The sequence below is a fragment of the Lampetra fluviatilis genome, unplaced genomic scaffold (genome assembly GCF_964198595.1).
Source record: "Lampetra fluviatilis unplaced genomic scaffold, kcLamFluv1.1 SCAFFOLD_177, whole genome shotgun sequence".
Classification (NCBI taxonomy): Eukaryota; Metazoa; Chordata; class Hyperoartia; order Petromyzontiformes; family Petromyzontidae; genus Lampetra; species Lampetra fluviatilis.
The window spans coordinates 61,973-84,753 of NW_027620776.1; the positions used below are offsets into that span (position 1 = coordinate 61,973).

General features: G+C 48.9%; 1 protein-coding gene across 2 annotated transcripts; it reads right to left on the reverse strand.

Moving 5' to 3' along the window:
* Positions 1–1,043: 1,043 nt before the first annotated feature.
* Positions 1,044–20,876, reverse strand: SDHB (succinate dehydrogenase complex iron sulfur subunit B). 2 transcript variants are annotated; one of them, XR_013641172.1, is made up of 9 exons: positions 20,769–20,876; positions 11,019–11,188; positions 9,944–10,029; positions 8,423–8,559; positions 7,749–7,865; positions 5,299–5,400; positions 4,493–4,615; positions 1,502–2,898; positions 1,044–1,444 (listed from the first exon to the last, which is right to left on the reverse strand). XR_013641172.1 is itself a non-coding variant. In XM_078884881.1 (8 exons), exons 1-8 carry the CDS (start codon positions 20,847–20,849, stop codon positions 2,821–2,823), a joined length of 894 nt encoding a protein of 297 aa, XP_078741007.1. In that variant the 5' UTR covers positions 20,850–20,876; the 3' UTR covers positions 1,044–2,820. The 2 variants fall into 2 exon arrangements, 1 of the variants encoding a protein (XP_078741007.1); XM_078884881.1 differs by having other exon boundaries at positions 1,044–2,898.
* Positions 20,877–22,781: the final 1,905 nt, after the last annotated feature.

Genomic DNA, 22,781 nt, shown 5'->3' on the forward strand with positions numbered 1-22,781 from the left:
CCCATAGACTTCCTATGGGAACCGGTTCCCTATCTCTTAACATTGCCCCATTGACTTTCTATGGGAACCGGTTCCCTATCTCTTAACATTGCCCCATAGACTTCCTATGGGAACCGGTTCCCTATCTCTTAACATTGCCCCATTGACATTCTATGAGAACCGGTTCCCTATCTCTCAACATTGCTCCTTAGACTTCCTATGGGAACCGGTTCCCTATCTCTTAACATTGTTCCATAGACTTTCTATGGGAACCGGTTCCCTATCTCTTAACATTGCCCCATAGACTTCCTATGGGAACCGGTTCCCTATCTCTTAACATTGCCCCATAGACTTCCTATGGGAACCGGTCCCCTATCTCTTAACATTGCCCCATAGACTTCATATGGGAACCGGTCCCCTATCTCTTAACATTGCCCCATAGACTTCATATGGGAACCGGTCCCCTATCTCTTAACATTGCCCCATAGACTTCCTATGGGAACCGGTTCCCTATCTCTTAACATTGCCCCATAGACTTCCTATGGGAACCGGTCCCCTATCTCTTAACATTGCCCCATAGACTTCCTATGGGAACCGGTTCCCTATCTCTTAACATTGCCCCATAGACTTCCTATGGGAACCGGTCCCCTATCTCTTAACATTGCCCCATAGACTTCCTATGGGAACCGGTTCCCTATCTCTTAACATTGCCCCATTGACTTTCTATGAGAACCGGTTCCCTATCTCTCAACATTGCCCCAATGACTTCTATGGGAACCGGTTCCCTATCTCTTAACATTGCCCCATAGACTTCGATGGGAACCGGTTCCCTATCTCTTAATATTGCCCCATTGACTTTCTATGGGAACCGGTTCCCTATCTCTTAACATTGCCCCATAGACTTCCTATGGGAACCGGTTCCCTATCTCTTAACATTGCCCCATTGACTTCCTATGGGAACCGGTTCCCTATCTCTTAACATTGCCACATTGACTTTCTATGAGAACCGGTTCCCTATCTCTTAACATTGCCCCATAGACTTTCTCATTGAATCACGACAACGCTCAGAATCACAATCTTTATTACATCCTGAAGAAATCCGAAGAGCTACTAAGCTCTTCCACAGAGCTTGTGTTTGTCTGCAGATGTCCAACAGGGACGGTCAGACATGCCTGGTGTACAGGAGGTCGTGGGTTCGATCCCGGACCTGATGAGATGTTAACTACCTCGCCTGGTACGCAGGAGGTCGTGGGTTCGATCCGTGACCCTGAAGAGATGTTAACTACCTCGCCTGGTACGCAGGAGGTCGTGGGTTCGATCCGTGACCCTGATGAGATGTTGACTACCTCGCCTGGTACGCAGGAGGTCGTGGGTTCGATCCGTGACCCTGACAAGATGTTAACTACCTCGCCTGGTACGCAGGAGGTCGTGGGTTCGATCCCAACCCTGATGAGATGTTAACTACCTCGCCTGGTGCGCAGGAGGTCGTGGGTTCGATCCGTGACCCTGAGATGTTGACTACCTCGCCTGGTGCGCAGGAGGTCGCGGGTTCGATCCGTGACACCGGTCTATCCCCTGGAGGCGACTGATGGAGAGGTGGCAGAGCGGCACAAGCGATGAGGGTGGGGGGGGGGGGAGAGAGAAGAGGGGGCCACGGCCCTTGTGTAGTTCACTCGTTTTGTTTGCGCATGGCGGCGGTGCAGCGATTAGCGTGCCGACACGCGACCATCCCGGTGGGAGTCGTCACCTTGGGTGACGCGGTAAACATCGAGACACCGAGGGGAGACAAAGGCGGCCGGGCGGGGGGGTGGGTGTGTGGATGTGAGTAGGTTGGTGTATGTGTGCGTGTGTGTGGGCGCGTGTGTGCGTTTGTGTGCAGGTGTGTGTGTGGGTGTGCGTGCAGGTGTGTGTGTGTCTGTGTGTGTGCGTCGTGTGTGTGGGTGTGTGTGGGTCTGTGTGTGTGGGTGTGCCTGTGTGCGGGTGGGAGCGTGTGTGTGGGTGTGTGTGCGTGTGCGCGTGTGTTTGTGTGTGTGGGTGCGTGTGTGTGCGTGCCTGTGCGTGTGTGTGCATGTGTCTGTGCGTGTGTGCGTGTGCCGTGTGTTTGTGTGTGTGGGTGCGTGTGTGTGCGTGCGCGTGTGTGTGTGCGTGTGTGTCTGTGCATGTGTCTGTGCGTGTGTGTGCGTGCATGTGCGTGCATGTGCGTGTGTGTGTGTGTGCATGTGTCTGTGCGTGTGTGTGCGTGCGTGTGTGTGTGGGTCTGTGCAAGGGACACTCAGTGGGTGCTGACAGAGGGCTTCTATTGGGATCACAGGGGGTATGATGTGCTACTACTATGGGGGGTCTCTGGGGGTGTGCGTGTGTGTACAAGGATCCCTATCGGGTCCCCATGGGGGTCTCTGTGGGGGTCTCTGTGGGGTCTCTGTGGGGGTCTCTGTGGGGGTCACCGTGGGGGTCTCCGTGGGGGTCTCCGTGGGGGTCTCCGTGGGTGTCTCTGTGGGGGTCACCGTGGGGGTCTCCGTGGGGGTCTCTGTGGGGTCTCTGTGGGGTCTCTGTGGGGTCTCTGTGGGGTCTCTGTGGAGGTCTCTGTGGGGGTCTCTGTGGGGGTCTCCGTGGGGTCTCTGTGAGGGTCTCTGTGTGTGTCTCTGTGTGTGTCTCTGTGTGTGTCTCTGTGTGTGTCTCTGTGTGTGTCTCTGTGTGTGTCTCTGTGTGTGTCTCTGTGGGTGTCTCTGTGTGTGTCTCTGTGTGTGTCTCTGTGTGTGTCTCTGTGGGTGTCTCTGTGTGTGTCTCTGTGGGTGTCTCTGTGTGTGTCTCTGTGTGTGTCTCTGTGTGTGTCTCTGTGCGTTATGCCAGCGCTCGCTGTTCCTTGTAGGTGGCCATCATCTTCTTGATCTCAGCAATCGCCTTGCCGGGGTTCAGACCCTGGCACCACAGGACACCATCAGCATCATCAGCAGTAGCAGCATCATTAACATCAGCAACATCATCATTATCATCAGCAGTATCATCATTATCATCATCATCATCAGCAACATCATCAGCAACATCATCAGCAACATCATCAGCAACATCATCAGCAACATCATCAGCAACATCATCGGCAACATCATCGTTATCATCAGCAGTATCATCAGCAACATCATCAGCAACATCATCAGCAACATCATCAGCAACATCATCAGCAACATCATCGTTATCATCAGCAGTATCATCAGCAACATCATCAGCAACATCATCAGCAACATCATCAGCAACATCATCAGCAACATCATCAGCAACATCATCAGCAACATCATCATGAACATTAGCAATATCATGAACATTAGCAACATCATTATCAGCAACATCATTATCAGCAACATCATCAACAACATCATCGCTGTGAGGCGAGCGTGGCGTGCGTGTGTGTACCTTGGGGCAGGGGCGTGTGTGTGTAACTTGAGGTGTGTGTGTACCTTGGGGCAGGCGTGTGTGTGTGTGTAACTTGAGGTGTGTGTGTAGCTTGAGGCAGGTGTGTGTGCGTGTGTACCTTGGGGAATGGTGCGTGTGTGTGTGTTTGTGTGTGAGTGTGTTTGTGTGTGTGAGTGTGTGTGTGAGTGTGTGTGTGTGAGTGTGTGTGTGTGAGTGTGCGTTTGTACCTTGGGGCAGGTGCGTGTGCAGTTCATGATGGTGTGGCAGCGGTACAGGTGTGTGAGTGTGTGTGTAAGTGTGCGTGTGTGTGTGTGTGTGAGAGTGTGTGTGTTTGTGTGTGCGAGTGTGTGTGCGAGTGTGTGTGCGAGTGTGTGTGAGAGTGTGTGTGTGCGAGTGTGTGTGCGAGTGTGTGTGCGAGTGTGTGTGAGAGTGTGTGTGCGAGTTTGTGCGTGTGTGTGTACCTTGGGGCAGGTGTGTGTTTGTGTGTGTGTTTGTGTGTGTTTGTGTGTGTGAGTGTGTGTGAGTGTGTGTGTGAGTGTGTGTGTGTGAGTGTGTGTGTGTAACTTGAGGTGTGTGTGTGTACCTTGGGGCAGGTGCGTGTGCAGTTCATGATGGTGTGGCAGCGGTACAGGTGTGTGAGTGTGTGTGTAAGTGTGAGTGTGTTTGTGTGTGTGTGTGTGTTTGTTTGTGTGTAACTTGAGGTGTGTGTGTACCTTGGGGCAGGTGCGTGTGCAGTTCATGATGGTGTGGCAGCGGTACAGGTGTGTGAGTGTGTGTGTAAGTGTGAGTGTGTTTGTGTGTGTGTGTGTTTGTTTGTGTGTAACTTGAGGTGTGTGTGTACCTTGGGGCAGGTGCGTGTGCAGTTCATGATGGTGTGGCAGCGGTACAGGTGTGTGTGTGAGTGTGTGTGTAAGTGTGAGTGTGTTTGTGTGTGTGTGTGTGTTTGTTTGTGTGTAACTTGAGGTGTGTGTGTACCTTGGGGCAGGTGCGTGTGCAGTTCATGATGGTGTGGCAGCGGTACAGGTGTGTGTGTGTGTGTGTAAGTGTGAGTGTGTGCGAGTGTGTGTGTGTGTAACTTGAGGTGTGTGTGAGTGTATGTGTGTACCTTGGGGCAGGTGCGTGTGCAGTTCATGATGGTGTGGCAGCGGTACAGGGAGAACGGGTCCTGCAGCTTGGACAGTCGCTCGGCCGTGAAGTCATCCCTGCTGTCAATCATCCAGCGGTAGGCCTGACGCACGCACACACACACATATATACACACTTACACACGCACTTACACACACATATACATATACACTTACACACGCACAGATACACTTACACACACACACATATATACACACTTACACACACATATACACTTACGCACTGACACACGCACACATATACATATACACTTACACACGCACACACACACTTACACACACACACGCACTTACACACACACATATACAATTACACACTTACACACGCACACACACACACATACACTTACACACACACACATATATATTTACACACTTACACACACACACACATATACACTTACACACACACATATATACACTTACACACACATACATATACACTTACACATATATATTTACACACTTACACACACACACATATACACTTACACACACACATATATACACTTACACACACATACATATACACTTACACACACACACACTTACTTACACACACACATATACACTTACACACACACACATACGAACACATACACTTACGAACACACACACACACATATATACACTTACGTACACACACATTTTATCCCCTGCTGATTTTGTACGTTTGCCCACTCACAAAGAAATGATCAGTCTATCATTTTCATGGTGACCCCAATGCCGCAGGTCGGGGGTCAGGGGTCGGGGTGAGGGTGAGTACCTGCATGAGCACGGCGGGACCCAGGTACTTGTCAGCGTTCCACCAGTAGCTGGGGCAGCTGGTGCTGCAGCAGGCACACAGGATGCACTCGTAGAGACCATCCTGCACCGTGCAGAGAGCACGGGGGGGGGGGGGGGGTAAGGGGGGGAGATAGGAGAGGGGGGGTGAGGGGAGAGGGGGGGGGTAAGGGGGGTGAGAGGGGGGGGTGAGGGGAGAGGGGGGTGAGAGGGGAGAGGGGGGGGGTAAGGGGGGGGGGTGAGGGAGAGAGGGGGGGGTGAGGGGAGAGAGAGGGGGGGTGAAGGGAGAGAGAGGGGGGGGTGAGGGCAGAGAGGGGGGGGTGAGAGGGGAGAGAGGGGGGGTAAGGGGAGAGAGAGGGGGGGGGGTGAGAGGGTAGAGAGGGGGGGGGTGAGAGGGGAGAGAGGGGGAGGGTGAGAGGGGAGAGGGGGGGGGGTGAGAGGGGGAGAGGGGGGGGGGTGAGAGGGGGGGGTGAGAGGGGAGAGAGGGGGGGGTGAAAGAGAGAGGGGAGAGGGGGGGTGAGAGGGGGGGGTGAGAGAGGGGGAAGTGAGAGGGGAGAGGGGGAGGGGGAAGTGAGAGGGGAGAGGGGGGGGGTGAGAGGGGAGGGGGGGGTGAGAGGGGGGGGGTGAGAGGGGAGAGAGGGGGGGTGAGAGGGGGGGGTGAGAGGGGAGGGGGGGGGGTGAGAGGGGGGGGTGAGGGGAGAGAGGGGGGGTGAGAGGGGGGGGTGAGTTGAGTAATCAAACGCTTCCTCTATCCGGCCTATCACACTGGTCAACACACTTTTTCTGGCATAAGGTATTCCAACGGGGTTCCAAATCTGGCATCAGTTTCTGTCTATCACATGAGGTTTTTGGAGATATCAAATATTGCATTTTCAATAAAAACTCCGGAAGAAAAATATTAAATAAATGTGAATATCTACATAAAATTGTATTATAAACACACCATCCTAAATATACAGCGCCATATTTTAACACCAAAGCAGTCACTGACTCGCAACGACTTGCAATCGTAAGCGACGGAGTTAATTTCGGGTAAAATCAATGAAAATGGGGTATGCCGACAGCATAAAAATGAGATGTGATGGAGCAAATCTGAGATCAGATTTGGAATCGGTACCCTGAAATTAGTCTAGAACAGCTGCAAAAGTCCAGGCCAGAATTTTTTTTTGTGTTGACCAGTATCTATGGGTCTCTGTGGGTGTCTCTGTGGGTCTCTGTGGGGGTCTCTGTGGGTGTCTCTGTGGGTGTCTCTGTGGGTGTCTCTGTGGGTGTCTCTGTGGGTGTCTCTGTGGGTGTCTCTGTGGGTGTCTCTGTGGGTCTCTGTGGGTGTCTGTGTGGGGGTCTCTGTGAGTCTCTTTGGGTGTCTCTGTGGGTGTCTCTGTGGGTCTCTAGCATAAAAATGAGATGTGATGGAGCAAATCTGAGATCAGATTTGGAATCAGCACCCTGAAATTAGTCTACAACAGCTGCAAAAGTCCAGGCCAGAATTTATTTTTTTTGTTGACCAGTATCTATGGGTCTCTGTGGGGGTCTCTGTGGGTGTCTCTGTGGGTGTCTCTGTGGGGGTCTCTGTGGGGGTCTCTGTGGGGGTCTCTGTGGGTGTCTCTGTGGGTGTCTCTGTGGGTGTCTCTGTGGGGGTCTGTGGGGGTCTGTGGGGGTCTCTGTGTGTGTTTCTGTGGGTGTCTCTGTGGGTGTCTCTGTGGGTGTCTCTGTGGGTGTCTCTGTGGGTGTCTGTGGGGGTCTCTGTGGGTGTCTGTGGGTGTCTCTGTGTGTGTTTCTGTGGGTCTCTGTGGGTGTCTGTGTGGGGGTCTCTGTGGGTGTCTCTGTGGGTGTCTCTGTGTGGGTCTCTGTGTGGGTCTCTGTGGGTGTCTGTGTGGGGGTCTCTGTGAGTCTCTTTGGGTGTCTCTGTGGGTGTCTCTGTGGGTCTCTTTGGGTGTCTCTGTGGGTCTCTAGCATAAAAATGAGATGTGATAGAGCAAATCTGAGATCAGATTTGGAATCGGCACCCTGAAATTAGTCTACAACAGCTGCAAAAGTCCAGGCCAGAATTTTTTTTTTGTTGATCAGTGTCATCAATGTGTCTGCTGCTGTGTCAGCCACTGACGGCGTGGGTGACCACGTGGGTGACCACGTGGGTGACCACGTGGGTGACCACGTGGGTGACCACGTGGGTGACCACGTGGGTGACCACGTGGGTGACCACGTGGGTGACCACGTGGGTGACGGCGTGCTCACCAGTTTGTCTCGGTCCTCAACTGACTGGAGGTATTGAGCTTGGCCTTCCTGGGACTCATCTCGCTTCTTGTTAATCAGTGTCATCAATGTGTCTGCTGCTGTGTCAGCCACTGACGGCGTGGGTGACCACGTGGGTGACCACGTGGGTGACCACGTGGGTGACCACGTGGGTGACCACGTGGGTGACGGCGTGCTCACCAGTTTGTCTCGGTCCTCAACTGACTGGAGGTATTGAGCTTGCCCTTCCTGGGACTCATCTCGCTTCTTGAGGTACGGCTCGATGGACTTGTACTGGGCATAGAAGTTACTCATGTCCTGTACACGGTGGGGCGGGGGGGGGGGGGAGAGAAGGGTGGGTGGGTTAGTGGGTGGGTGGGTGGGTAGGTGAGTGAGTGGGTTAGTGGGTGGGTGAGTGATTGAGTGAGTGGGTGAGCGAGTGGGTGGTTGAGTGAGTGGGTAGGTTGAGTGAATGGGTTAGTGGGTGAGTGAGTGATTGAGTGAGTGGGTGAGTGAGTGAGTGGGTGAGTGGGTAGGTGGGTGGTTGAGTGAGTGGGTTAGTGAGTAGGTGAGTGGGTGGGTGAGTAGGTGGGTGAGTGGTTGTGTGAGTGAATGAGTGGGTGGGTGTGTGGATAAATGGGTGAGCGTGTGGGTGAGCGAGCGGGTGAGCGTGCGGGTGAGCGTGCGGGTGAGCATGCGGGTCAGTGGGTGAGCGTGTGGGTGAGCGTGTGGGTGAGCGTGTGGGCGAGCGTGTGGGTGAGCGTGTGGGCGAGCGTGAGTGTGTGGGTGAGCGTGTGGGCGAGCATGTGGGCGAGCGTGTGGGTGAGCGGGTGAGCGTGTGGGTGAGCGTGCGGGTGAGCGTGTGGGCGACTCACGGGAACCAGGTCCTTGATGACGTACATGTGCGGCAGGGGGTAGACTCGCGACGCCTTGCCCAGGCCCGTGTCGATCTTGCAGGTGCAGGCCAGGGTGTTGATGCCGTCGATGTTCATGGCACACGACCCGCAGATTCCTGCACGTCAACAACGGCGTCAACAACATCAACAACGTCGTCAACAACATCAACAACGTCGTCAACAACATCTTCAACAACGCCGTCAACCACACCGTCAACAACATCGAAGTGGTCACCATCAATACCGTCAACAACGCCGTCAACAACGCCGTCAACAACGCCGTCAACAACGCCGTCAACAACGCCGTCAACAACGCCGACGTGGTCACCATCAACACCATAATCAACGTTTTTGGGTTTAGATCGCGTCATTTATAAATGTGTCGTAACCCTCCACCACCCGACACGGCCAATCAGTAAAAAAGTGTCACGTTGACAAAAGACAAATAGTTCACTGCTTTAGCCCACCGGTGTGTTGAAGCGTGAAACCACAACATTTACAATTTGAGTTGCACGACGTTTCGCTGGTAATTGCATCCAGCATCATCGGGCAATTACCAGCGAAACGTCGTGCAACTCAAATTGTAAATGTTGTGGTTTCACGCTTCAACACACCGGTGGGCTAAAGCAGTGAACTATTTGTCTTTTGTCAACGTGACACTTTTTTTTTACTGATTGGCCGTGTCGGGTGGTGGAGGGTAACGACACATTTATAAATAACGCGATCTAAACCCAAAAACGTTGATTATGAATAATATTGGTCGCGAAAGCCTACGTGTTAAACCATCAACACCGTTAACAATGCCGTCCCGCCCCCCCACGTGTGGGTGTATGTATGAGTGTGAGTGAGTGCGTGAGTGAGTGAGTGTGTGTGAGTGTGTGAGTGTGTGAGTGCGTGAGTGAGTGCGTGCGTGAGTGAGTGCGTGAGTGAGTGCGTGAGTGCGTGCGTGAGTGAGTGCGTAAGTGCGTGAGTGCGTGAGTGAGTGAGTGCGTGAGTGAGTGCGTGAGTGAGTGCGTGAGTGAGTGAGTGCGTGAGTGAGTGAGTGCGTGAGTGAGTGAGTGCGTGCGTGAGTGCGTGCGTGAGTGCGTGAGTGAGTGAGTGCGTGAGTGAGTGCGTGAGTGAGTGCGTGAGTGTGTGAGTGAGTGCGTGAGTGAGTGCGTGAGTGAGTGCGTGAGTGAGTGCGTGAGTGCGTGAGTGAGTGCGTGAGTGAGTGAGTGCATGAGTGAGTGAGTGCGTGAGTGAGTGCGTGAGTGAGTGCGTGAGTGTGTGTGAGAGTGTGTGAGTGTGGGTGAGTGTACGTGAGTGTTCGTGTGAGTGTGTGTGAGTGTGTTTGAGTGTGTGTGCGAGTGTGCGAGTGAGTGTGTTTGAGTGAGTGTGTGAGTGTGAGTGCGTGAGTGTGTGCGCGAGTGTGCGTGCGAGTGTGTGTGTGTACGTGTGTGTGTGTGAGTGTGTGCGAGTGTGTGTGTGCGAGTGTGTGAGTGAGTGTGTGCAAGGTCTGACCTTCCCTGCAGGACCGGCGAAAGGTCAGCGTGGGGTCGACCTCGTTCTTGATCTTGATCAGCGCATCCAGCACCATGGGCCCACAGCTGGACACAAACACAAAGATCCCCCGTGTAGCCTCAACAGACTGCTGGGGCAAGTGCTGTTAGCGAGTAGCAGCAGCGCCTTTGAAGGCGACCGGCACTGTGGCACAACATCACCACGCCCGGCCGCCTTTGTCTCCCCCACCAGCGAAGTCTACTACACACCATGGCACCAGGTACTCGTTCGGAGACTACCAAACAACAGGGAGTGGCTCTTCTTCTGAACAAAAGAGTGAAGGGTTGCGTAACGCTGTGTGGAAGCTACCCAGTCTGTCGCTCCGCACGAAGCTTCAAGTCTTCTCGGCCACGGTCATTCCCTCCCTTCTCTACGCTTGCGAAACGTGGACCCCCCTAATGGAGCATCTTCGCCTATTGGAAACATTTAGGCTGGCCTGCCTACGATCCATGGCTGGATTGTGCGAGGAGCTCACAAATCCTTGAAAGATCTGGGCAAAGTCCCATCGGTGAGCTCCTCCGGCAGGCAAGGCTGCGTTGGCTGGGTCTGTGGAGGAGGCTCGTGAAGGACGCTACTGGGCAGTTGGAGGCAGTCGCCCTCCAACAACAACGGAGGGCGGAGGAGCGACGCTCACAACAACGAGCGGAGCGCCGGGTGGCTAAAGCACAGCAAGTTGGCACAGTCGGGGGCACAGGTGGTGCATCAGCCAGTCATCTCAGTCAGTCGACCCGTGGCACCTGCTGGGTCTGCCCCGTGACCTCCTGCCAGCGGGCGTTCGACACTTCACGTGGCCTCAAGGTGCACATGGCCTGGCACAAGCGTCGTGGTGACGTCACCGCCACTTAGTGGCGAATGGCGGTTGTTGTTATGCGTGTGCGTGTGTGCGCGTGTGCGCGTGTGTGTGCCCATGTATGTGTCCATGCCCGTGTGTGTGTGCATGTGCATGCATGTGTATGCATGTGTGTATGCATGTGTATGCATGTGTGGGTGCATGTGTGTGTGTGCATGTATGTGCGCATGTGCGTGCGTGCTTTACGCGTTCAGGTCCACGTCGAAAGTCTGCACCCTGGGCTTGTCGCCGCTCTTGTCCGGGTCCCAGCGGTAGATGCTGAACTTCTTGATGCGGGGAGCCGGAGGTGGCGGCGGTGGCAGCGGCGGGGAGACCCCCACGGAGGACGCTGCGGCCACGGTGGCCGAACGCGTCGACTGCAGAGGCACAAAGGCAAAGGTGTCCCGTGTAGCCCCACGTCACTCGCTCGTACGCACTCTCGCTCACCGACTCAACCACTCACTCATTTATACACACTTATACTCACTCAAACACTCACTAACTCACTCAACCACTCACTGACTCACTCAACCGCTCACTGACTCACTCAACCACTCACTGACTCACTCAACCACTCACTGACTCACTCATCTATACACACTTTCACTCACTCAACCACTCACTGACTCGCTCATTTATTCACACTTATACTTACTCACTGACTCACTCACTGACTCACTCAACCACTCACTCACTTATACACACTTATACTCACTCAACCACTCACCAATTCACTCATCTATACACACTTAAACTGACTCAAACACTCACCGACTCACTCATTTATTCACACTTATACTCACTCACTGACTCACTCACCGACTCACTCACTGACTCACACTTATACTCACTCAACCACTCACTGACTGACTCATTTATTCACACTTATACTTACTCACTGACTCACTCACTGACTCACTCACTGACTCACTCACTTACTTATACACACTTATACCGACTCAACCACTCACCGACTCACTCATTTATTCACACTTATACTTACTCAACCACTCACTGACTTACTCAACCACTCACCAATTCACTCACTGACTCACTCAACCACTCACCAATTCACTCACTGACTCACTCATTCACTCACCAAGTCACTCAACCACTCACTCATTTATACACACTTTCACTCACTCAACCACTCACCAATTCACTCACTGACTCACTCATCTATACACACTTTCACTCACTGACTCACTCATTTATACTCACTCAAACACTCACTGACTCACTCATCTATTCACACTTATACTTACTCACTGACTCACTCACTGACTCACTCACTGACTCACTTAACCACTCACCAATTCACTCACTGACTCACTCATTCACTCACCAAGTCACTCAACCACTCACTCATTTATACACACTTTCACTCACTCAACCACTCACCAATTCACTCACTGACTCACTCATCTATACACACTTATACTAACTCAACCACTCACTGACTCACTCAACTATACACACTTTCACTCACTCAACCACTCACCAATTCATTCACCCACTCATTTATGTATTCACACTTATACTCACTCAACCACTCACCGACTCACTCATTTATTCACACTTATACTCACTCACTGACTCACTCACCGACTCACTCACTGACTCACACTTATATTCACTCAACCACTAACTGGCTCATTTATCTATACACACTGATAGTCACTCAAACACTCACCGACTCACTCAACCACTCGCTCATTTATACTCACTCAACCACTCACTGACTCACTCATTTATTCACACGTATACTTACTCACTGACTCACTCACTGACTCACTCACTGACTCACTCACTGACTCACTCACTGACTTATACAAACTTATACCGACTCAACCACTCACCGACTCACTCATTTATTCACACTTATACTCACTCAAACACTCACCGACACACTGACTGACTCACTCAACCACTCACTGACTCACTCAACCACTCACTGACTCACTCATCTATACACACTTTCACTCACTCAACCACTCACTGACTCGCTCATTTATTCACACTTATACTTACTCACTGACTCACTCACTGACTCACTCACTTATACACACTTATACTCACTCAACCATTCACCAATTCACTCATCTATACACACTTAAACTGACTCAAACACTCACCGACTCACTCAACCACTCACTGACTCACTCATTTATTCACACTTATACTTACTCACTGACTCACTCACTGACTCACTCAACCACTCACTCACTCACTTATACACACTTATACTCACTCAACCACTCACCAATTCACTCATCTATACACACTTAAACTGACTCAAACACTCACCGACTCACTCATTTATTCACACTTATACTCACTCACTGACTCACTCACCGAGTCACTCACTGACTCACACTTATACTCACTCAACCACTCACTGACTCATTTATCTATACACACTGATACTCACTCAAACACTCACCGACTCACTCATTTATTCACACTTATACTTACTCACTGACTCACTCACTGACTCACTCACTGACTCACTCACTGACTCACTCACTGACTCACTCACTGACTCACTCACTGACTCACTCACTGACTCACTCACTTACTTATACACACTTATACCGACTCAACCACTCACCGACTCACTCATTTATTCACACCTATACTCACTCAAACACTCACCGACACACTGACTGACTCACTCAACCACTCACTGACTCACTCAACCACTCACTGACTCACTCATCTATACACACTTTCACTCACTCAACCACTCACTGACTCGCTCATTTATTCACACTTATACTTACTCACTGACTCACTCACTGACTCACTCAACCACTCACTCACTTATACACACTTATACTCACTCAACCACTCACCAATTCACTGATCTATACACACTTAAACTGACTCAAACACTCACCGACTCACTCATTTATTCACACTTATACTCACTCACTGACTCACTCACCGACTCACTCACTGACTCACACTTATACTCACTCAACCACTCACTGACTGACTCATTTATTCACACTTATACTTACTCACTGACTCACTCACTGACTCACTCACTGACTCACTCACTTACTTATACACACTTATACCGACTCAACCACTCACCGACTCACTCATTTATTCACACTTATACTTACTCAACCACTCACTGACTTACTCAACCACTCACCAATTCACTCACTGACTCACTCAACCACTCACCAATTCACTCACTGACTCACTCATTCACTCACCAAGTCACTCAACCACTCACTCATTTATACACACTTTCACTCACTCAACCACTCACCAATTCACTCACTGACTCACTCATCTATACACACTTTCACTCACTGACTCACTCATTTATACTCACTCAAACACTCACTGACTCACTCATCTATTCACACTTATACTTACTCACTGACTCACTCACTGACTCACTCACTGACTCACTTAACCACTCACCAATTCACTCACTGACTCACTCATTCACTCACCAAGTCACTCAACCACTCACTCATTTATACACACTTTCACTCACTCAACCACTCACCAATTCACTCACTGACTCACTCATCTATACACACTTATACTAACTCAACCACTCACTGACTCACTCAACTATACACACTTTCACTCACTCAACCACTCACCAATTCATTCACCCACTCATTTATGTATTCACACTTATACTCACTCAACCACTCACCGACTCACTCATTTATTCACACTTATACTCACTCACTGACTCACTCACCGACTCACTCACTGACTCACACTTATATTCACTCAACCACTAACTGACTCATTTATCTATACACACTGATAGTCACTCAAACACTCACCGACTCACTCAACCACTCGCTCATTTATACTCACTCAACCACTCACTGACTCACTCATTTATTCACACGTATACTTACTCACTGACTCACTCACTGACTCACTCACTGACTCACTCACTGACTCACTCACTGACTCACTCACTGACTCACTCACTTACTTATACAAACTTATACCGACTCAACCACTCACCGACTCACTCATTTATTCACACTTATACTCACTCAAACACTCACCGACACACTGACTGACTCACTCAACCACTCACTGACTCACTCAACCACTCACTGACTCACTCATCTATACACACTTTCACTCACTCAACCACTCACTGACTCGCTCATTTATTCACACTTATACTTACTCACTGACTCACTCACTGACTCACTCACTTATACACACTTATACTCACTCAACCATTCACCAATTCACTCATCTATACACACTTAAACTGACTCAAACACTCACCGACTCACTCAACCACTCACTGACTCACTCATTTATTCACACTTATACTTACTCACTGACTCACTCACTGACTCACTCAACCACTCACTCACTCACTTATACACACTTATACTCACTCAACCACTCACCAATTCACTCATCTATACACACTTAAACTGACTCAAACACTCACCGACTCACTCATTTATTCACACTTATACTCACTCACTGACTCACTCACCGACTCACTCACTGACTCACACTTATACTCACTCAACCACTCACTGACTCATTTATCTATACACACTGATACTCACTCAAACACTCACCGACTCACTCATTTATTCACACTTATACTTACTCACTGACTCACTCACTGACTCACTCACTGACTCACTCACTGACTCACTCACTGACTCACTCACTGACTCACTCACTGACTCACTCACTGACTCACTCACTTACTTATACACACTTATACCGACTCAACCACTCACCGACTCACTCATTTATTCACACCTATACTCACTCAAACACTCACCGACACACTGACTGACTCACTCAACCACTCACTGACTCACTCAACCACTCACTGACTCACTCATCTATACACACTTTCACTCACTCAACCACTCACTGACTCGCTCATTTATTCACACTTATACTTACTCACTGACTCACTCACTGACTCACTCAACCACTCACTCACTTATACACACTTATACTCACTCAACCACTCACCAATTCACTGATCTATACACACTTAAACTGACTCAAACACTCACCGACTCACTCATTTATTCACACTTATACTCACTCACTGACTCACTCACCGACTCACTCACTGACTCACACTTATACTCACTCAACCACTCACCGACTCACTCATTTATACACACTGATACTCACTCACTGACTCACTCACTGACTCACTCAACCACTCACTCATACACACTTATACTCACTCAACCACTCACCGACTCACTCATTTATTCACACTTATACTTACTCACTGACTCACTCACTGACTCACTCACTTACTTATACACACTTATACCGACTCAACCACTCACCGACTCACTCATTTATTCACACTTATACTTACTCAAACACTCACTGAATCACTCATTTATTCACACTTATACTCACTCACTGACTCACTCAACTATACACACTTTCACTCACTCAACCACTCACCAACTCACTCAACCACTCACTCATTTACACACACTTATACTCACTCAACCACTCACTGACTCACTCACTTACTTATACACACTTTCACTCACTCAACCACTCACTGACTCACCCACTCACCCAACCACTCACACACAGATACAGGCAAAGGTCGACCGTGTAGCCTCTAACACTTTTGGGGCAAGCGCTGCTATGAGCGGGTAGCAGCAGCGCCTGTTAAGGCCGGACACTGTAGCACACACACACACAGGGGATGGGTGGGTGGTGTGGCGAGCACCATAACGCCACGCACACGCCCAGCCGCCTTTGTCTCCCCCAGTGCCAATGTTCTCGACACACAATGGATACCAGGTGGCACTCATTTACGCTCGTCAGTCACTGCTGGGAAGTGGAGGTCAAATTACTCGCGCAATGCCGAGTGTCCTCATATGAACTGGTCGGGTGACACGGGGGTAGGCGGGGTTTCATGATGGCCGTGTCGGCGACACTGAGATACTGGGTTCAAGCCCTGGGTCTCTCTCTCTCTCAGGGGGTTCACAATGACCCTGTCGGAGACACTGAGATACTGGGTTCAAGCCCTGGGTCTGGGTGTCTCTCTCTCTCTCTCTCAGGGGGTTCACAATGACCGTGTCGGAGACACTACTGAGATACTGGGTTCAAGCCCTGGGTCTCTCTCTCTCTCTCAGGGGGTTCACAATGACCCTGTCGGAGACACTGAAATCCTGGGTTCAAGCCCTGGGTCTGGGTGTCTCTCTCTCTCTCTCTCAGGGGGTTCACAATGACCGTGTCGGAGACACTACTGAGATACTGGGTTCAAGCCCTGGGTCTCTCTCTCTCTCTCAGGGGGTTCACAATGACCCTGTCTGAGACACTACTGAAATCCTGGGTTCAAGCCCTGGGTCTGGGTGTCTCTCTCTCTCTCTCAGGGGGTTCACAATGACCGTGTCGGAGACACTACTGAGATACTGGGTTCAAGCCCTGGGTCTCTCTCTCTCTCAGGGGGTTCACAATGACCCTGTCGGAGACACAGATACTGGGTTCAAGCCATGGGTCTCTCTCTCTCTCTCTCAGGGGGTTCACAATGACCCTGTCGGAGACACTACTGAGATACTGGGTTCAAGCCCTGGGTCTCTCTCTCTCTCAGGGGGTTCACAATGACCCTGTCGGAGACACTGAGATACTGGGTTCAAGCCATGGGTCTCTCTCTCTCTCTCAGGGGGTTCACAATGACCCTGTCGGAGACACTGAGATACTGGGTTCAAGCCCTGGGTCTCTCTCTCTCAGGGGGGTTCACAATGACCGTGTCGGAGACACTGAGATACTGGGTTCAAGCCCTGGGTCTCTCTCTCTCTCTCAGGGGGTTCACAATGACCGTGTCGGAGACACTACTGAGATACTGGGTTCAAGCCCTGGGTCTCTCTCTCTCTCTCAGGGGGGTTCACAATGACCGTGTCGGAGACACTGAGATACTGGGTTCAAGCCCTGGGTCTCTCTCTCTCTCAGGGGGGTTCACAATGACCGTGTCGGAGACACTGAGATGCTGGGTTTAAACCCTGGGTGTCTCTCTCTCTCAGTGGATTCACAATGACCGTGTCGGAGACACTGAGATACTGGGTTCAAGCCCTGGGTCTCTCTCTCTCTCAGGGGGTTCACAATGGCCGTGTCGGAGACACTGAGATACTGGGTTCAAGCTCTGGGTCTGGGTGTCTCTCTCTCTCTCTCAGGGGGTTCACAATGACCGTGTTGGAGACACTGAGATACTGGGTTCAAGCCATGGGTCTCTCTCTCTCTCAGGGGGTTCACGATGACCGTGTCGGAGACACTGAAATCCTGGGTTCAAGCCATGGGTCTCTCTCTCTCTGGGGGTTCACGATGACCGTGTCGGAGACACTGAGATACTGGGTTCAAGCCCTGGGTCTCTCTCTCTCTCTCAGGGGGTTCACAATGACCGTGTCGGAGACACTACTGAGATACTGGGTTCAAGCCCTGGGTCTCTCTCTCTCTCAGGGGGTTCACAATGGCCGTGTCGGAGACACTGAGATACTGGGTTCAAGCTCTGGGTCTGGGTGTCTCTCTCTCTCTCTCTCAGGGGGTTCACAATGACCGTGTCGGAGACACTACTGAGATACTGGGTTTAAACCCTGGGTCTCTCTCTCTCAGGGGGTTCACAATGACCGTGTCGGAGACACTGAGAACCTGGGTTCGAGCCCTGGGTCTGGGCATCTCTCTCTCTATATATAAACATTATAACATTCCAACACTAAGTTATACAATAACCTTGTAACATACCAACACTAAGTTATACAATAACCTTGTTACGTACCAACACTAAGTTACACAATAACCTTGTTAAATACCAATATTAAGTTCTACAATAACCTAATTACATACCAACATTAAGTTATACAATAACCTTGTTACATACCAACATTAAGTTCTACAATAACCTAGTTACATACCAACAATAAGTTATACAATAACCTTGTAACATACTAATATTGTAAAGATACAAACATTACGTTATAGAAATGTGACGTTGTAAAGATACAAACATTACGTTATAGAAATGTAACACATAATCACAACGTTATATAGACAAACTTAGTCCAGTCAAACATTAAGTTTGTGTGTCTATGTAGCGTAGCGATTATGTTATAAAGTTACGTTTCTATAACGCAACATCTGCCTAGTCGAACGTGAAGTTACGTAACCTTGTGTAAACAGAACGACATTAAATTTAGATTTAAAGCTTTCGTGACTGCAGGGATTCATCTTCTTGGTTCTTTCAGTAAAGTCACGTAGAAGGGAAATAATAAAATAAGAATAAAATTAGTTATATATTTTTATTATTTTATTATTTCCCTTCTATGTAACTTTACCGATATAATCAATAATATAACGACATTCATTAACAGAGCATATTTACTTTTTGGTTCTTTCGGTAAGGTCACGTAGGTATAAAATAGATTCTTCTACCTTACGTGACATTATTAAAATAACCCAAAAAGAGTGTAGATTCCCGTAGTTACGAAAACGTAAAATCATAACAGACACTCCGCTCTATGAGATCTCTTTTACCAGTGGCAAAATATAGTAGGTTTCTACCCTTTTCAACTGGTACCAGTTTAAAGGGGTAAAAACCTACTACTATATATAAAATATATATATATATAAAATATAGTAGGTTTTTACCCTTTTAAACTGGTACTAGTTTAAAGGGGTAAAAACCTACTACTATAAAATATATATATATAAAATATAGTAGTAGGTTTTTACCCTTTTAAACTGGTACCAGTTTAAAGGGGTAAAAACCTACTACTAGATTTTGCCACTGGTAAAAGAGATCTCTATGTGATCTGTTTCACCAGTGGCAAAATATAGTATGAGAAATATAGTATGAGATCTGTTTTACCAGTGGCAAAATATAGTAGTAGGTCTTTACCCTTTTAAACTGGTACCAGTTTAAAGGGGTAAAAACCTACTACTAGATTTTGCCACTGGTAAAAGAGATCTCTATGTGATCTGTTCTACCAGTGGCAAAATATAGTATGAGAAATATAGTATGAGATCTGTTTTACCAGTGGCAAAATATAGTAGTAGGGTTTTACCCTTTTAAACTGGTACCAGTTTAAAGGGGTAAAAACCTACTACTAGATTTTGCCACTGGTAAAAGAGATCTCTATGTGATCTATTTCACCAGTGGCAAAATATAGTATGAGAAATATAGTATGAGATCTGTTTTACCAGTGGCAAAATATAGTAGTAGGTCTTTACCCTTTTAAACTGGTACCAGTTTAAGGGGTAAAAACCGACTATATTTTGCCACTGGTAAAAGAGATCTCATAGAGTAAATGCTTACCCCGAGCTCTCAATACTCTGATATTGCACTGTGTTTGAGTTGTACGCCTTCTGGTGTCATCTGGTCCAACACCAATGGGGACTAGGCTCTAAAGAAAGCCGTCTCGGGTGTGGACCAATCAACTTCAAGGACAGTGCATATTATTATCATCAGAGTTGCTTCTTTTTGTTTGCTTTTTTGACTACTTATGGGAACCTCATTTGCCAGTAAAAATATGATAATTGTTTTTTTACCCTTCTATCTGGCAACAAAACTGCACATTATCAGAGTTATGTCTTTTGTTTGCATTATGACTGCAGGTATTGCGGTCTATGCAAACATGACTCCTTGTAAAAAGGTGTCAGTTTTGTTGCCAGATAGAAGGGTAAAAAACCAATTATCTTTTTGACTACTTGTGTTGTGGTTATTCAAACATGATGCCTTGAATAAAGGTGTCAGTTTTGTACCAGTTTAAAAGGGTAAAAAAACCTCCTACTAGACACTCCGCTATCACCGCCAATGCTGAGCCAATGGGGGCCTAGTCTCAAAGGTCGTGGCGGTTTTATAACCACCGCCGCTGCCACCACCCCCACCAAATCGACCACGGAGATTTCAAAAAACAAACCCTCGACAATCGCCTCTGCCCCCCTCCTCACCTGCAGGTTGAATGCCGACGAAGTCTTCCCTCCGCGGAACCCAGAGCGGAGAGACCCGCAGACTCTCAAGGACGTCGCCATCTTTCAAAATCCGAGTCTCCGCACAGAGAGAAGCTCGCGCGAGACGGCGCCTCCTGATTGGCTGCGCGAGCCGTGACGTCACCCCTTCGCCTGAAACGCGCCCTCCCATTGGCTGTTGATTTCCTAACAGCGATAGGTATGGGACGTGACGGCTACATCAGATAACGTACAGCGGATGGAGCCGATGTGACTAGGCGCGGCCTCCCATTGGCTGTTGATTTCCTAACAGCGATAGGTATGGGACGTGGCGGCTGTATCAGATAACGTACAGCGGATGGGGCCGATGTGACTAGACGCGGCCTCCCATTGGCTGTTGATTTCCTAACAGCGATAGGTATGGGACGTGGCGGCTGTATCAGATAACGTACAGCGGATGGGGCCGATGTGACTAGACGCGGCCTCCCATTGGCTGTTGATTTCCTAACAGCGATAGGTATGAGGCGTGTGGGGTGGCTGTTAGATTACCTACAGTGGATAGGCAGTTACTCAACAACTGATGTTCCCTCCCATTGGCTGATCGCCGGAACATGGAATTTGATTTCGTAACATTGATGAGTATAGAACGTGTGGAGGATATTAGATTACGTACATCAGATGGGTAGCTACTCAACGGCTGATCGAACTAGATGCGCCCTCCCCATTGGCTGATCGCCGGAAAATGTAATTTGATTTCGTAACATTGATGAGTATAGGACGTGGGGAGGATATTAGATTACGTACAGCGGATGGGTAGCTACTCAACGGCTGATCGAACTAGATGCGCCCTCCCCATTGGCTGTTGATTTCCTAACAGCGATAAGTATAGGGCGTGGGGGGTGGCTGCTGGATTACCTACATCGGATAGGCAGTTTCTCAACAGCTGAAATTCGAAATTTGATTTCGATTTAAAGCTTTCGTGAACTGCAGAAATTCATATTCTTGGTTCTTTCGGTGAAGTCAAGTAGAAGGGAAATAAAAAAAAATTAAACATACTAAAAAAAGCAGCTTAAAGTGCTTTATTGCAGATATGGGATTAGTCACTACTTGTGGAATGCGTAGGAGGTGGGGGGGGTCTCAAAGTCATATTATGCCCGTGCATTACATAGGATTAGCAGCAACACGACTTTACCGAAAGAACCAAGAAGATGAATCCCTGCAGTCACGAAAGCTTTAAATCGAAAATCACTAAACTATTAAACTATTTTTACTTCAACAGCTAATGCCCCACTGACCTACTGTGGGTCTCTTTGTCACAAGCTCATTTAGCAGCTTCACATTCCCTATTGCCGTACAAATACAAGAGGAAGGGCCTTTGCTATTGATGCCCCCAAGGTCTGGAATGCTATTGCCAATCAACTGCAACTTCACTACCTATGAGATCTAGAGGAGTTGTACACCCCTAGCTGCCAGTGCTATTCAGTGGCTTAAAATGAAACGTTTCGCTCCGGATGATCGCTGCAAAGTATGATTCTGTGTTTTTGATTTAGTGTGCCGATCTTAAAGGTGCATTGAAAATTGTTGATACTTCGACTGATGCTCCTACTGCTGTTGTGGAGTGACTCATGCAGACAGCTATGGCTGCAGGGTTTTTGGTAGTACATGTTGTTTGTGTCGTTTATTGTGAAAATTCCGTCACAGTTCCTATGATCACTGTTACATTGCTTTTATGGCTTTATTTTGGTGATTTCGAAAACTTTTTTTGGGTTGGCCATGTTTGTTTGTTTGTTGTAGTACGGAGTTAGACTGATGGCCTTAATCTAAGTTGTCTTGTGGTTGTTGTTGGTTGTTTGACGTGCATCCCACTGGGATTTTTGCACACAGCGTTGGTGTACGGTGTTTTTTTCTGCAATATTTTGCTGTCTTTTCTTGGATTTTCTGTTTGCACTTAGTCACATATTCACTTTAAGATGTTTTTTGTTCATGTTTTTGTATTTTGTGTATTGCGGTTGCACC

Bases quoted from the DNA above. Each gene is read 5' to 3' on its own strand.
- SDHB (XM_078884881.1), bottom strand. From the start codon at position 20,849: ATGGCGACGTCCTTGAGAGTCTGCGGGTCTCTCCGCTCTGGGTTCCGC. The intron at 8,560-9,943 runs GTCAGACCTTGC...GTTGACGTGCAG, and splicing joins TCGCCGGTCCTGCAGGGAAG to GAATCTGCGGGTCGTGTGCC. The intron at 7,866-8,422 runs GTGAGTCGCCCA...CACCGTGTACAG, and splicing joins TCATCAAGGACCTGGTTCCC to GACATGAGTAACTTCTATGC.